The following is a 17744-nucleotide window of genomic DNA, read 5'->3' on the forward strand; positions in this document are numbered from 1 at the left end:
CTAGTTTATAAGCTTCAATGTGTGCTTATGCTGCTTTGCCTACTAGCAGTAATTTCAATACATTGAAATGAACTGCACCTTTGCATCTCGGTAATGAGCAACTCATGCCGGAATTAAACCGATACGCCTGCAGGCAGTATATGAGGCTGAGTTGTTGTTTCTTCAGGGCTAGTAAAGGTACCACAAAATCACCAGCGTCATCCAGCAACGTTAGCGGGAGCGCAAGCATGTATAATTTGTTTCATTACAGTGAACCAGGAATATGTGCCGAAATATTCTCACGATTACCACAGCGACAAGCCAAAAACTACTACAAAGAAGCCGAATCCCGTACCGGACCCACCAATATCGTCATATTCATGGCCACCAAAGCGATTTACTGGTAAGCGTACAACATTAAAGACATGAAAAGTGTAAGTTTACAAAGTATCTCCATTTCTTGCAGATGGAGAAACACATCGTTAATATTTTAACGTTTTTCTATTCCGCATGCTTTGTAAATACCCAGCATTTAGCGCCTCGCCTGCCCCCACAGAGCAGATGGCACCGCTTTGCTAATCACAAAAACTTGTAACATTCGGCATCTTTTTTGTTGTGATTGGTCGTGTAGAAGCTACTCAGGCTGTTACGTTACGGACGCTGCAATGAAAGGCTCCAGAAATATCGACGGCCCATGTTTTTTGACCGTTAACTGACAACCCACCGTAAACGTGAGTCTAGCGTGCGCAGTCTTCAACGATTTGCACTAAACTGATTCCAATGGCCGCATACGCCAATATTTCTTTATCTCGGCGATTTTTCATTCGTCTTTCACTGGCATCCTGTCTCAGAACCAACAAAAGTATTAAGTGGTTTGTCCCCGCTGATCCGCTGGCTAAAATCTCTGTTGCGAGGTCCCTTTGTCTCTGTATATATATATATATATATATATATATATATATATATATATATACAGACAGGCGTTCATATTGTTACAGGCTGGATGGATGAAGATGATAACGAACTTAAGGTGCGACGACACAGAAGTGCGTAGGAGCTGAGGTGCTATCTGGCTCGAGTGAACAATTCTTTTGGTCTCAGTAACGTTGCTTTACCTGGAGGCAGCAAGTGCTACAACGTACACACACATATATATATATATATATATATATATATATATATATATATATATATATATATATATATATATATATATCGCAGTCGAAAAAAACTACAGAACTGTGTCAAAAATACGACAAAATATCCTGTAGTTCTGTCGTAACCATCAGATTTTTCTGTAGTTCTGTAATACTTTTCTGTAGTTTTGTAGTTTTTCTGTAGTATATTTCTGTTGTCTGTAGTTCTGTAGCACATTTCTGCTGTAACTACAGATATTTCTGATGTTACTACAGAATGGTCTGTTGTCACAACCGCTTTCCCGTCAAAAACCGCACAGAGATTCTGTCGTAACATCAGAAAATTTTCTGTAGTTTTTTCCGACAAGTGAAAAATTGTTTCATACTGTTTCCAAGTTTATTGGTAGTCGACGTTTCGGCAGGAGCCCTGCCTTTCTCAAGACGTCTTGAGAAAGGCAGGGCTCCTGCCGAAACGTCGACTACCAATAAACTTGGAAACAGTATGAAGCAATTTTTCACTTGTATATATATATATATATATATATATATATATATATATATATATATATATATATATATATATATATATATATGAAGGAAAGAAGCCAACAGTCGGCGAGGCCAAGGAAAGCGTAGGGGATGTTACTTTATGTCCTTGTTTTTTTTTTAATGTTTACTTGGATAATCACAGAAATTAGTAATGTAATCTTGTTTAGGGGAAAGATAAATAAACACAAAGTAGCAGAAAAAACAACGTGCCGATGGTGGGAACCGAACCCACGACCTCCGAATATCGCGTCCGGTGCTCTTCCAACTGAGCTACATCGGCCGCTGTCCCCCTGCTACTTGGTTGGGTATTTATGTTGTCTGTATACGAACCTTGAGAGTGTTCACCAGCGCCACCCTCAACCATAGCGGCGGACGTAGAACTTCCTTTGTTACCGCCAGCGTCACGTAGAACGTGATCAAGAGCGAGGGCGAAAGCTGTGCTAGAACCCTCTTACGCTACCTATGGCCTCAAGACTGCCAGAACCGAGACCCCCGTAAGCTACAAGCAGATCAATTAAGGGGAAATGAGGGTGCTCGTTATAATACATGAAGGAAAGAAGCCAACAGTCGGCGAGGCCAAGAAAAGCGTAGGGGATGTTACTTTATGTCCTTTTTTTTTAATGTTTACTTGGATAATCACAGAAATTAGTAATGTAATCTTGTTTAGGGGAAAGATAAATAAACACAAAGTAGCAAAAAAAACAACGTGCCGATGGTGGGAACCGAACCCACGACCTCCGAATATCGCGTCCGGTGCTCTTCCAACTGAGCTACATCGGCCGCTGTCCCCCCTGCTACTTGGTTGGGTATTTATGTTGTCTGTATACGAACCTTGAGAGTGTTCACCAGCGTTGTTTTTTTTTCTGCTACTTTGTGTTTATTTATCTTTCCCCTAAACAAGATTACATTACTAATTTCTGTGATTATCCAAGTAAACATTAAAAAAAAAAGGACATAAAGTAACATCCCCTACGCTTTCCTTGGCCTCGCCGACTGTTGGCTTCTTTCCTTCATGTATTATAACGAGCACCCTCATTTCCCCTTAATTGATCTGCTTGTAGCTTACGGGGGTCTCGGTTCTGGCAGTCTTGAGGCCATAGGTAGCGTAAGAGGGTTCTAGCACAGCTTTCGCCCTCGCTCTTGATCATGTTCTACGTGACGCTGGCGGTAACAAAGGACGTTCTACGTCCGCCGCTATGGTTGAGGGTGGCGCTGGTGAACACTCTCAAGGTTCGTATACAGACGACATAAATACCCAACCAAGTAGCAGGGGGGACAGCGGCCGATGTAGCTCAGTTGGAAGAGCACCGGACGCGATATTCGGAGGTCGTGGGTTCGGTTCCCACCATCGGCACGTTGTTTTTTCTGCTACTTTGTGTTTATTTATCTTTCCCCTAAACAAGATTACATTTCTAATTTCTGTGATTATCCAAGTAAATATTAAAAAAAAGGACATAAAGTAACACCCCCTACGCTTTCCTTGGCCTCGCCGACTGTTGGCTTCTTTCCTTCATGTATTATAACGAGCACCCTCATTTCCCCTTAATTGATCTGCTTATATATATATATATATATATATATATAAATATATATATATATATATATATATATATATATATATATATATATATATATATATATATATATATATATATATATATATATATATATATATATATATATATATATATATATATATATATATATATAGTGAAGCAGAAACGTAGTTTTACACTCTCTGATTGTTTGATTTCCTCTTCAAATCAATATTAATAGTTGCTTTGCAAAATTTTACTTAAACATACGTATGATCTTTGCGCTCTATAACGTACGTAATGTTCACTTTGACATAGAATCCATATGAAGTCACAACACAGGCGCGTCTTTCATAGCTTTTAAAAGCAAAATGTGTACTGCATAATTCCAAATGCCTTGTATATGCGCTAACGATAAATGGTCCGGACTCTACTTGGGAGGACGCGTCGTTATCAGCACTGTGGGCTGCCGTGTTGGTACACATATCGTAGTACATTTTTGTGAAGGTACGCGAGTCCCCAAACAATGAATTTTATTTTTATTTAGTCTGGTGTAGGACTTCGTGGCAGAAAGGCGGCAAGCTAACTTCTTTTTCTATGCAGCACTGCGTCGACAGTCTTTGAATACCTTAGGCGTCTTCCTGAAATACTTGCTCATATATGTGCAACCCTATGGCGGCAATAATTACATAAGCTACTGCCACTTCAATAGTTGTCATCCAGCGCTTTTAGGCGCGCTGCGCCAATGCAAGCATGAGACGCAGCATGTCAGAATATCGGCGGCAAATCTTTCGCTTTATTTGCAGATTTCCATGAAGCAATGTTGGCGCCCTTGAACTCAACTCCTCCAATAATTTGGGAAGCAAGGTTCAGTGTGCAACAGTCCAGCAGTTACTTTGCTCCTACAATAACCAGCCGAGTCTACAGCTTCGACTATATCAAGCACCCCATTCAACACGACCTCCTCCAAGTATTATTTGATCATTGTTTCTATTTAATCATGCCTGAAACCAACAAATATCGGAGTTATCACAATAATACGTTATCTATAGCTCATTGAGGCGCAGGGTTTAAGAGTTTAGTAACCTTTCACCGCAATGTAGGGACCTGCTTGCTCGCAAGAGATCTCATTAGTAGAGACGCTGGTTAGGCTCGAGCTGGAGAAATACGTATCTGGCTAAGTTCTTGCTAAGAAATGCATATTTTGCCTTTGGTTTTCATCTAAATTGGAGCCACTGCATACCCCGTATTTGTCGCTAATATTTGCTCGCGGAGACAATTGGTGGAGCTGAGAAATCTATCTTCCAACGGTTGCTGACGAACTAGCACTTGGGCGTGGCGTATGTTTTTTTCTTGCATGTACAATTCTCTGTGACGCCAGCTTATAAAATGTAAGCTAGGGTCAGTATTGTGGTTTGCTGATCAATAAGGAGCTGGCGACAGCTGGCCTAATGAGATTTTTCGCAAGACCTTTTATGAGTGTTGAAACATGGATCTGACATGCCAATCACAAACATTAAGTTGGCCGCATAGCATTAGAAAGGCGTCATAATCACAAGGTAAGAAAACTTGCAAGCACCCTTTCTCACAACTCTTTTTTCAGATTCCGGATGGCGTACGTTGCGAAGGCTATAAAAATCGAGATCTAAAAAAACCCATGTATACTTCAATGCGTGTGTTCAGTTTCTCTGTGATTGCTTGGACAAATAGGAATAAACATCACAAACGTGTTTCGGTTGGTATTCTCAGTTTTCATTAAGCCAGTAGTTACAATTGAGTGCAATTGAGGTAAATTTGGTTACCATGTTTTTTTTGTTATTAATTTGAAGCTATGATACCGTCATTATGGTGTGTAATACGGGGAGTGCGTTCGTACTTAAGAAGTTTCAGTCATATAGGGGGTCCGTTTCTTTCGTTGCTTCTGGGCACGCCGTACACCTGTATGCTCTCAGCGAATGTAACTCTGGGCCCTTAACAGTTTTTTTAACAGTTATTACGCTGCCACAGAGATACCGCACAGCACATAACTCGCTCGAACGAGATGTCGAGCAGGTGATCAATTAGGCGAGGATAGGTGCGTATTCATATATACTACACGCGTGACTCACTTCAGCAGCTTTTCACATCGTAAACATGTATTCTCATAGGCACAGGCCGGGAACTTACACTACGCAAGTGAACTATACCCATAGCAGTCAAGCAGGCTCACTAGTCTTCAAGCGAAGAAGGCTTAGAGCCCCCCCCCCCCCTCCCCGATCTTTCCTACAGAGTTCCTTATACCCAAACGATTCATTGTAAGAAGGTTGGCGATTCAGGCTTAAACATATCAAATGTTAAAGCATCAATCGTGGCAGATGAACCATACGGCTTGTCCTTTAAAAAATAATAGGGCTGCTCAATTGTGGATAGAAGAGCGCTAAAGCAGACGGAAGGCGTAATTGAAAAGTAACCCAGACGAGCGCTCACGTCTTTCATTTTCGTCAGCTAACGGAAATATCTTTTCCCCTAAATGAATAAAACAACAAGGGAACTGATAGATGCTATTTTATCTATATATACCGATCACATTGTGCAAGCCAGGCTTACAGTTTGCTGTATGATTAAAGAGGTCTAGTTTCTTGATAATCCACAATCTTAACTTCATATAAGAAGAGAGCCCAGCCGCAGTGTTCCAGTGGCTAAAGGGCCGGACTGCTGTTACCAAATATAGGGGCCGCGGCGGCCGCTTTTCGGCGGAGGCGAAAAGCAAGGCGCCCGTATGCTGTGTGATGTCAGTACACTTTAGAGAACCCCAGGTGGTCGAACTTTCTTGAGTCTTCCCCAACGGCGTCTCCCATAGCGTGAGTTGCTTTGGGACGTTAAATCCCATAAAACTGTACCAATGCTTACAGAGGGAGAAGGAGAAATTTCGTACTGGCAGGTGTTCATAAGAGTATGCAACTTAAGTGCGTGCTTTTAGTTACTACTGCCCTTACTAATGCTTTTGCAAGTTCTTTGGGCTCGCAAAGCTTGTCGAAGCTGTAAAAAAAAGTTTTTATTAATAAGCTTTTTACGAGTCAGCGATTAACTGCGGTCTTCTTTCGTTGGTCAAATTTATATATATATATATAGGTTCATCTCTCGTCGCGAGTGGCTCGAACTTTACTCGCCGCTGTCAGGTTCTTCTAGCCAGCAATGTCCACCTGGTTCTTTCATCACGCTAGGCGCTCCCATCTTTTAGTGAGAACAAGAAGAATAATTTTCTCACCACCTGCAGCAAACATGTCCCCCCCCCCCCCCTGTTTTCTTCTGCTTTTTTTTTCCTCTCTCCCACCCCCCCCCCCCCGCTTCCCCTTTTTTTTTTCCCGCTTCTTTGATACCCTCCACATCCCACTTCTTGTAAAAACCTCCTTCATGCTTGGCGCTCACATCATTAATCGAAAACCTCAAAGTATTTCACCATTCTACTGTCCCACATGTTCTTTTTTTTTCCTTATTCTTTCTTTGAGGTTCATCTCTCGTCGCGAGTTGCTCGAACTTTACTCGCCGCTGTCAGGTTCTTCTAACCAGCAATGTCCACCTGGTTCTTTCATCACACCGGGCGCTCCCATCTTTTAGTGAGAACAAGAAAAATAATTTTCTCACCATCTGCAGCAACCACCATCCCCACCTGTTTTCTTCTTCTTCTCCTTTTTTTTTCATTTTTTTTTCAAGGTTGTTCCGCGGTTGCCTGTATTGTGTATTGTATACAAATGACTCCCGGCGGCCGGTGCCTTGGGTTGATGACCCTTAGGGCCTAGCCTGCTCTCCGCACCTGTGTGTGTATGTGTGTGTTGTGGGTGTCCAGCTGATTCACCTGTATGTGCCCATATTCTGTTTGTATCACCTCTTGCCAACCCTATAAGAAGACGAACAAGAATCATGTACCCTCAGTCTTGAGAAAGGCAGGGCTCCTGCCGAAACGTCGACTACAAATAAACTTGGAAACAGTATGAAGCAATTTTTCATTTGTATATATATATATATATATATATATATATATATATATATATATATATATATATATATATATATATATATATATATATATGTGAAGGAAAGAAGCCAACAGTCGGCGAGGCCAAGGAAAGCGTTGGGGATGGTACTTTATGTCTTTTTTTTAATGTTTACTTGGATAATCACAGAAATTAGTAATGTAATCTGTTAAGGGGAAAGATAATTAGACACAAAGTAGAAGAAAAGACAACGTGCCGATGGTGGGATCCGAACCCAAGACCTCCGAATAATGCGTCCGGTGCTCTTCCAACTGAGCTACATCGGCCGCTGTCCCCCCTGCTACTTTCTTGGGTATTTATGTTGTCTGTATACGAACCTTGAGAGTGTTCACCAGCGCCACCCTCAGCCATAGCGGCGGACGTGGGACGTCCTTTGTTACCGCCAGCGTCACGTAGAACGTGATCAAGAGCGAGGGCGAAAGCTGTGCTAGAACCCTCTTACGCTACCTATGGCTTCAGGACTGCCAGAACCGAGACCCCCGTAAGCTACAAGCAGATCAATCAAGGGGAAATGAGGGTGCTCGTTATAATACATGAAGGAAAGAAGCCAACAGTCGGCGAGGCCAAGGAAAGCGTTGGGGATGGTACTTTATGTATTTTTTTAATGTTTAAACTTGGATAATCACAGAAATTAGTAATGTAATCTGTTAAGGGGAAAGATAGTTAGACACAAAGTAGAAGAAAAGACAACGTGCCGATGGTGGGATCCGAACCCACGACCTCCGAATAACGCGTCCGGTGCTCTTCCAACTGAGCTACATCGGCCGCTGTCCCCCCTGCTACTTTCTTGGGTATTTATGTTGTCTGTATACGAACCTTGAGAGTGTTCACCAGCGCCACCCTCAGCCATAGCGGCGGACGTGGGACGTCCTTTGTTACCGCCAGCGTCACGTAGAACGTGATCAAGAGCGAGGGCGAAAGCTGTGCTAGAACCCTCTTACGCTACCTATGGCTTCAAGACTGCCAGAACCGAGACCCCCGTAAGCTACAAGCAGATCAATCAAGGGGAAATGAGGGTGCTCGTTATAATACATGAAGGAAAGAAGCCAACAGTCGGCGAGGCCAAGGAAAGCGTTGGGGATGGTACTTTATGTCTTTTTTTTAAATGTTTACTTGGATAATCACAGAAATTAGTAATGTAATCTGCTAAGGGGAAAGATAATTAGACACAAAGTAGAAGAAAAGACAACGTGCCGATGGTGGGATCCGAACCCACGAACGCGAGAAGATGAAATCAGTCGATATGGTCGACCATAAACCCTGACTGCTCATTGGAGGGTCAAATTCTAAAGTTAAAGCTCAGCTACTTTGGTCATCTGATGAGAAGAGAGGAGTCGCTGGAGAAAGTTTTGATGTTGGGAAAGGTTGAGGGTCGCCGGAGAAGGGGTAGGCAGCGAACGCGATGGTTAGATGGCATCCTCGAGGCACTGCAGATGAAGTTATGTGATGTTAGGAAGATAGTGAGAGACCGGAAAGCGTGGCGTGACATGGTCCATAGGGTCACGAAGAGTCGGACACGACTGAACGCCTGAACTGAACTGATTCAGTTCTAAGTCCAAACTATAGCCGGCGGTAACTTCCACGTGTGAACCTATAGGTCTGAAATCATGACTGTTTTGTGCGAACACTTCCAGACGCAGTGGCACGTGAACCCTTTGCCCCGTCCAAAAAGAGGCACAAAAAAGAAGCATCGAATGAACGTTCTAAAATTACTCATTATTTTCGTGAAGACGTGTCAACCGATGAATATGGCAGAAATACAAATGCAGATGCTGCAAATATCGCCCACCGCTACAGTATATTGAAATTATAATTGGTTCGAATGAAGAGCTCATCAACGCGAATCTCCGACAAAATCGGAGCCCACATTCAAATAAATTCACCTCCGCATGAACTATACAGATCACCCAGAATTTTATTTTTGTGTTGCACTGCCCACTTTCTGCCACGAATTGACACAACATGCTTTGAGCGGATATCTAAAGTCCTATCATAATCAACACAATAGTCTCGAGCTGTGCCATTGAAAAATGTAAGGCCGTTCATCCCAGCTCTTCCGTTCATCAGGATATGCTTAAAGCTTTATACTTTTTTCTCTTCGATGACCCTCACCAGGAGATTTTGATTTTCTAAAATATTTGTGCCTTAAGCCCTACTCATGTTTGTTGCAATCTATGACAGGAGAACGTTATCTGAAAGAACAGCTAGATGGGCAGAGTCATTGGGACGTCCATTTCGGACACCGGAGGTGATAGGTGATTCCACCGCACCTCTAGGGGAGGTTATTTGATAAATATATGGCTAATGTTCTCCTATTTTCTATTTCGAGTTTGTTCGCAGGTACCTGACTTTATGGACCGGAATTTAAGTGTTAAATGAGTTAACTATTCGAATGCTCCTCGGAGAACACGGAGTTCTGTCGTAGTAATGTTGTAATTAGAGAATATGAGATTATACTCATAAATTTAACGATCGTAGTTCTGTGCGAAAAACGAATCGATGAGCGAAGACCAGCAAGCATTTAGCACTTTGCATGGCGATTCATGGTTGACAGAGAACTTATGAATAAAGAAGCTGAGACATTTCTCTAATCGATAAAGAATTTCCCTTTATAGTTGAGTTACGTTCTAGGTCTCCTTAAATTTCTTGAAAGATAGAAATTTGATCGGCTTTGACTCAAGTAATCACAACAAAAAATTAAAAGAATTGAGCCAGTTTCGACGAATCAGCAATGGTACCTTAAATGTTACTTAATTCACAGTACCTTTTCGGGCAGAAAAATGAATTCCTAGATCCCTCATACTCGTCATCAGTCTGGCCCCTTTCGAAGCCAGGCAAGTGAGTTTCTTGTAGCCCTTTATTCCACCCTTTTCAAAACAACACACTACCGCCTTATTGACGTAAAGCGTATTAGTCTAAGCGGCTCACTTGTGTGTCCTCAGCCCCAACTATGCTGTTCTTCTGAAATGCAGCCCGGTACAATTAGCGGCCATCGATCATTTTACTTTAATGTTAGATTTCATGTCGTCACAGTTTCGGTTGACGAGCCTTAACGTCATGCCTATTCCACCTGACTCACTGTACCTCTCTCTGTCCGCCTCTTGACTTGTGTACTCTAATTTTCCTTACTGTAGCCTCTTGGGAATTTGAAATGAGCCCGCTCAGTTAGCCTCTTCGTTTCTGCTTCTGAGCACTGAAAGATGAAGCTAGTTTATTTTTTTCTCACGAGGAAAACTAATAAGCTGCCATTCATGATATCGGAGTACCTGCCTTATGAGCGCCACCTTATGCTCATTCGTCTAGTTATTTTGCTCGCATGGTAAAATATGCTGTGACCACCAGTCCTAAGAAGATTTACTTTTTTACTGCTTTTGTCGTTTAGTGCATCACTCCAGATTAAAAACTGCTGTTCTCTTATGAGGTGTATGGACAGTACTTGACATTTCTGTATATGGTTTTTGCAACCACCTTACTGCTTTCTCTTTCGAGGCAAAATCCAAAATGTTTTGCTATTCGCCTCATGGGTTACTTATCAAGGCAATGCCTTGAGGAAAGGGTACATTGCTAAAGCAGTCTCTAAATTACTTTTTCTCTGAACAGCTGTTTTAATACTTGGTGACTAGCGCTGGAAGGTACTTGTCCCCGTCGGGATCCCTTGCCATTTTCAGTTTCATGCTTTATTTATGGGGGACTATGAGAGCCGTCTGGCATTCATAGAAATATTTCGGTATTTTCAAAGCTTCTTAATACCTGCATGAATACCGAGCTTTAGAGTGGGATAAATGCGTTCGCGTGATTTACGAAGGCCACACATGGGATTGATAAATTTTTTAAATGTCTCTGCTACCCGATTAACAGCGTGAATAGGGTCTATCGCCGAGTAGCCTCATGAAAGCTGACCTTGTTGTTCAGTAGTTTATCGTTATGCGGTTTTCTATATTGCTAAGTTTCTCTTTTTATTGATCATCAGAGATTTTTTTTTTTTCAGGAAGGATGGCTAGATGCTAATCAGAAGCTGTACAAAGTCGACTACAAATCATGGTCTGAAGGGGCAACACCGAAGTATTCTAGTGTTATCATTTCTGGCCAAGGAGGTAAGGTGGCTTGAAATCTATGAGCATATTCAACGTACAGAGGAACATTATACAAACTGAAATTTCAAAAATAAGCTTTTTTTTTTCACATTTCGCTATTTGCATTCAGAAAGGACACACACACACACACACACACACACACACACACACACACACACACACACACACACACACACACACACACACACACACACACACACACACACACACACACACACACACACACACACACACACACACACACACACACACACACACACACACACACACACACACACACACACACACACACACACACACACACACACACACACACACACACACACACACACACACACACACACACACACACACACACACACACACACACACACACACACACACACACACACACACACACACACACACACACACACACACACACACACACACACACACACACACACACGTAATCAAAGTAATCTTGTTGCCCGTATTAGCATGAAATGCCGGGTAACCCATGACATGATGCATGACAATGCTGTCGCTTTTATTTTCCGGTCTTCGAACAGCACTGGCTGTGTAACTCACGAAGTAATAGTTAAGTACCAGTACAATGAATGTGCCACTGAATGAGAGGCCTATTTTGGCATGAGTTTGCTAAGCTGGCACAGCAAATGACTTAAGTAACTTTGCAGATCAGCATAGTAGGAGGAGGTGTAGTGTACAGAATATAAACGGTGATTATATTCCAGTTACTCGACGTTGCATGCAATAATACTCTCATTAGTTGCATTGCTGAGGAAGTTATCAAATTTCTTGTCCTGCTTCATTTGTACTGCCGTATAAGACAATGTCAACAAGACTTTTTTTTTTCTGTTGTGTTTATTGCTTCTTTCAAACTGAGGTTTTTGTGTAAAATACACAAGCAAAGGGACGGTTATCATGCCTAACGTCCAGACATTGTTAATCAGGAGTAGTGTTCAGTCAGAGGATGGCTCATATTCCACAGCTGTTTGTCTCTCGCAATATAGAGCTGGCTTTCGACACTAATGAAAGAACTCATGTCAGCAGGTGTTGTGCTTCTTGGTAACAGCCAGGCCTGGTTTGTGAAATCTCAATAGTTTCCCGGTCCCAAGGACAATATTTCCTTTTATTGTAGCCCTGAGAAGGAAGGATATAAAATAAGTGTTGAATATATTTCATGCATCGCAGTTATCTTGAGAGTTTCATTTTTACACTTGGTATACAAATTGTAAAATCAGCGTTGTAGCCTACGATACACATAGATTAGCCTACTGTTGTGCAGGCGGGATTTTTATTGTTTTGAATTAATTCACGCACAAGCAACAGTGCAGGAAAGGTTTTCTCTACACAAACCTTAAAGCACATGTTTTATTAAGTCACATATAATCCTGGAGCAATACTGTGACATGCACGGCATGCTTCTGTATAACACCGCTTGTCATTGTCTCGACGCAGATTAGTCTACAAATATTTCATTCATTCGTTGACTCTGTCACACGCCGCAAATATGACCGATCGGTGGAGGCTAGTAACGACGTTCCGTATGAACCTTACGTTCATAAAAGTGGGTCGTCCAGCTGTCGAATTGGTGCTTTCACATTCTTGTCGGCGTCTACGGGTGCGTTGATTACCGGATTACCTTCATGCCGCACACTCGCATATGCTGTGAACTCGCAGCTTGTATACGTAAATAAACGGTACGCAAAGCGTGAAGAGACGTTTGGTGGTGCATCGCATAGGTGGCTACGCACGCACTCAAAGTGAGTGGTGTGCGTTTTTTGAGCGTTTGATGCAATTAGGACACGTCGTGAAAAGGACGACCACATTGTCAGCTCAGTTACAGGAATAAACAATAATAAAAGTTAAGAAAATTGCCTCATACAGAGCCGTAGTGACATAGTTCGGTATGTGCAGGTTTTCATGTACGGTGCTTACAGAGCAGAACGTTCCGTGTGAAAACGCCTTTTTGAAAACCATATCCATTGTGTCGTAATTCGGTACGAGAAAATGCTAGATGGATAATTCGCTGAAATGGCAGATTTGGCAACCAGTGCAACAAGGGAAACAACAACAGCTATTTCGGGCCTTTTCCGGGCTTTCGACCATGCCTTGAAATTGTGACTGCAGCTGCCACTTCAAGGCAGAAGTTATGGGTTATTCTTACTACGTCTTGAGTTTCGCGGCGGCCGCTCTGTATCTGTTGCTTGCCATGGCATCCGAGTTCTCACTGAGCATTATTATCCCTAAGCTGGCGGCCTTACACATCACCTTCAAAGGAATGCTTGTTCGCACTATTGTTTGTGGACTATCATTCCTATTCTCTTATCTTTGGTTCCTCCTGTCGCTTCTGAAGTCACTCTTGTTCCCATTCCTCTCGCATGGGCAACGATCTCACCCGTCACTTCTGAAGACACCTATGTTAACAGCCTTCAGCATGGTACTTTTGAAGGTTACGCCGATGAGGACTGCAGTGTTTTATGTCGTACGAGCATGGTTCCAAGGTAAAGTTTCCGTATGCCCATGTGCTTAACAGTCCCTAAACTAAAGGCGTGCTAGTCGCCAGCAGGTGTGATATGATTTTGGCTCCGTTATGCTAGTGTTCCTGATCTAAAAGCCTCGGAGATAGCTTGCACCCTGCTTAGTTTGTCATCAGGAAATCGATAATATCGTAAAAATGCACTTAAAGAACCGAAGATGACAATTTTGGAACCTTATTTAGGCAGTGAGTAGAACACTTTGGCAGGTCCCAGAAGGCAGCGTTGAGGGACAGACACCACACTGATTATTTCAGAAAGGGATGGGGGAGGTAAAAAAAGTAGCCGTCCCTTTCGTGCCGCAAAACTGTCAAGACACCTTATTTGATCGTATTTTCTCTTCTGTGATATGCACTGAGAGGGAGGCAAGGCCCCCATGACCAGGTATTGTAATATTAATCTTTGTACCCGTATAATGCAATCCTGCTTTAACGCGTGCTCTGCAAAGGCGTAAGAGTTTAACTAGCACATTCGCCGTACGATCATTTGCAGGTCACAGAGCTAGTGTGCTGAAAAGAAAAAAAAAATACAGTCTAACTGCCATTTTAGAATAGTTCACATTTGTATTGCTTTTACGCTTTGTGAAAATAACTGATCGATGTTAAGGGTAAAACATTCGATTCAAAGAAAAGGAATGCGTAGCAGGGGGTGGGAGAAAATTAAGTGAGAGGTTGAGGTCAATAAGTTTGCTGGAGTGAAGTGCATGCAGCTAGCGCAGGACGGAGTTAAAGGAGTATGGGAGAGGACTTCGCCTTGCAGTGGGCTGACTATGATGATGTTGATGATGACACTCTGAGAAAACATTGGATGGTTTGAAAACTTATAATTTAACGAAAGAGCGTTAAAAACCCGCTTGTCCAGAAAAATCCGCAATCGGCGTCGGCATTAGTGCCTCTGGCGGGTGGCAGTGCTCAGATGACATGACCAGGCACTGATTAGTTATCGGGTTTTGTGATCTCCTCACATCGCGTGACATGGCCGAGTGATTGAGACAGCAACGGGTGAGACCTTTTGCTTCTGTTGGGTTACGCTTATATGGATAGCTTAAGTGTTACTCAGCTTGTGTCTTCCAGGTGTTGGATATAGAATTCCGCTTGAAAAAGGGAAGCCTTGCGAAGAATTTTCGTTGGCCAATACTTCATTTGATGTGCAAATGATAATAGACCCTAAGCATGTGCCAAACCTGACGGCAAAAAGTTTCTTCACCGGGTCTAACCAAAGCATGACCTTAGACTACAAGAAGGCGGTGAGAACATGTTTGTTTTGCATCTTTCTTTTTCCAAAAAAAACTGACAGTCTCCTAAAAATATCACCAAATAAAGTGTTGTGAATATAATCGTCTCAGCATGTATCCAGTTGCCAATGACGTCATTATAGCATATTGTTCTCGCTTAGTACCTTTTCTTTTCTGGTCGATAAATACCTGCTGTCTTTAAAGGAAGACAATAAACATCTTTTTCAGTGCGGTTATCTGTAGACGATCAAATAAATTCTTTGAGATTTTTACATACATTTTTGTTTATAGATATAATTTAATTAATATTTTCATTCGTACAAGTAAGTTATGCCTGCCTCTACAGAAGTAGCTTCGTGCTTTTGCCCGACGGCAAGGAAGTCTTGAAACTAGTGAGCACAAAATAAGCCGGCGGGTGCCTTGTCCTTCTATTCCTGCTCGCTATAGTATCTTGCCTTTCTTCTCTCATCGGTTCCCGAACAGGCCCCATCTAATTGCGACATATTACAGGAACCAATGTACGTGGACGAAGGATATGCATCAGTCTGCGGACACACATAGGTAGCAGAAGTCAGAGCTGCCCATTGTGCGCTGAGAAAGAGTCCCCCCTCAGGTATCATACTAAACCTCGTGTGCGAACACGTATTTTAGGTGAAAAGCCTAATGATCCTCGGCATTTGTCTTCTATTCAAACCAATTAATGCATACACATAACACAAGATGTAATTATTCCAGGAGCAGATAATGCAAGTCGTGAATTGGATACAAAGTGTCACCATCGGGAGCTGCAAGCTCAAAGAAAATGAGACTTAGCGTATTGCCGCGAACCGTTGTAATCTTTTTTTTTTTTTTGTTGCTGCTGGCAGCCGCCGGCTTGAGGCTTTATCAATTTGCCTGCACTGCACATAAATATATTGTGACTCTTTTTTTACGCTCAGTGTCGCAGGGATGCGGCATTTATCACTTTCTATGTCGCGTCACATGCACTGAGGTGTATTGCGAATGATTTCAGTCACGCGCGACTGTTTCCGTAATCTTTTTGATTGGGCTAGTCACTTTTTGCTTCCTTATTTGGATTTTTCTTCGAGACTCCCGCAAAAACGCTTGCCGTTTTCGCCGCCGTCGAGTTGCTTAGTTTCTTTGAGGACAAAAGTCAGCCTTATAAAGGTTTGGTTTGCTTCTTAATGTTTAACGTCGCAAAGTGACTCAGGCTATGAGACGCCGTGCACTGACATCGCACAGCACATGGACTCCCCACCGTTCCTCCTCCCCAGAAACGCAGCCACCGGCGGCCGGATTAGAAACCAGGTACTCTGAAACAGTAGTCGGGCGTCGTAACAACTGTACCATCGCGGCGAGGTCAGCCCAATAAACAGGCAATATAAGTGCAAAAACAGTCTCTACGGCTGCTTATTTCGACCTTGCCACGACGTGACAATATTGAAGCGTGTGCAACAGCAGCCGGAGGGCGGCTCCTCATCGCAAGTCTCGTGCGCCGACTTGAAGAAGGAGAAGTGGCCTCATGACTTTTGATGCGAAGAGGCTGAAGTTGGGTGCTTACCATTTCTCGATGCTCTTGAGGTGCTTTCCAGTTCCTTCCAGATCAACCCCCCATTAAAAGTTTCCAGTTATGAGCCCAACCGGCTACGGGACAATATTTAGTCGAATAATATACTTCACCCTTCGTACCATCCCTATTCACGGGCCGAAATAGAATGACTTGGCGCTCCTTTGTATGCTTCATCCACACACATCCGTTTTAGGCTTCTTCATCTGGATAATGAACAAATAGAAGCACAGAAAGCTAAGCGTTTACTCCATGTTGAAAACATGAGGGTTGGACGAGCCCTTCTGAACGACTACGCTTCAAGAGCCAAGCCCTCTCTTATCCTAAGAAATCTTAGCACTGGAATATGCAGGTAGAGCCTGAATACAATTAGCAGCAGTTCCATAAAACATGCATTTGGATAATACATGGACATATGGGGCACGCGGATCTAATTCGTCGCACAAGAATTTGGTACAAACCTTCACGTGTTGTATATTAGAATGTGGCAATGTACCTGACGTAAAAAGAATCCATGGGCATCATGGCCACGGAAGGAACAAGCCGAATTAAATCCACGGCTACATCAGGGATGTGACTTCGAGCAATAAACAAAATCTGTCGTTGCACACGCGATATGAAAATGTATATATACCGTGTTCACCGCATTGCAGGCAGCAGGATACGACCGGATAAGGATGGCATCCGAGCCGCACGGTTAATACACATTCTACAGCACGGCCGAAGCAGGGACTTCCTACCGATTCGAATTGTTTTGAAGGCCTGTAGTCATCCCTTTCCTCCTGCCAACGAGCGAGCACTTGCGCTATCCAGAGATCTGAACCCATTGATCCAGCAGGTCTAGGCTAGACAGCAGACATAGAAAACAAAGAGGAGGCCCAAGACCCAGACCCTCCCCCCCATTCCCCGCGCACTTCACTATCCAACCCTCTACTTTACATCTAAGCTTAGAACTGCTCACATACACGAATATATAACTAGTATATGCCATCTAAGAAAACTTTCATCTCCCCATAAACCCTGCGCACAGCCGATATCACCACATGGAGCAGCTTCGAGCTTTGACGTACGTACGA

The 17744-nt window shown here is 42.9% G+C and overlaps 1 protein-coding gene across 2 annotated transcripts in view; it reads left to right on the plus strand.

Annotated features, from left to right (window-relative positions):
* LOC146197030 (uncharacterized) overlaps window positions 1-17744 on the plus strand; it is a 47513-nt gene that overhangs the window by 16384 nt on the left and 13385 nt on the right. For both annotated transcript variants that reach the window (XM_084598736.1, XM_084598737.1), the window contains exons 5-9: window positions 251-382; window positions 4006-4169; window positions 4803-4934; window positions 11222-11327; window positions 14941-15113. In XM_084598736.1, coding sequence (XP_084454862.1) covers window positions 251-382; window positions 4006-4169; window positions 4803-4934; window positions 11222-11327; window positions 14941-15113 — 707 coding nt within the window. The remainder of the gene's footprint in view (window positions 1-250; window positions 383-4005; window positions 4170-4802; window positions 4935-11221; window positions 11328-14940; window positions 15114-17744) is intronic.

The sequence above is a fragment of the Amblyomma maculatum genome, chromosome 3 (genome assembly GCF_055883805.1).
Source record: "Amblyomma maculatum isolate TAMU_Amacu chromosome 3, ASM5588380v1, whole genome shotgun sequence".
NCBI lineage: Eukaryota > Metazoa > Arthropoda > Arachnida > Ixodida > Ixodidae > Amblyomma > Amblyomma maculatum.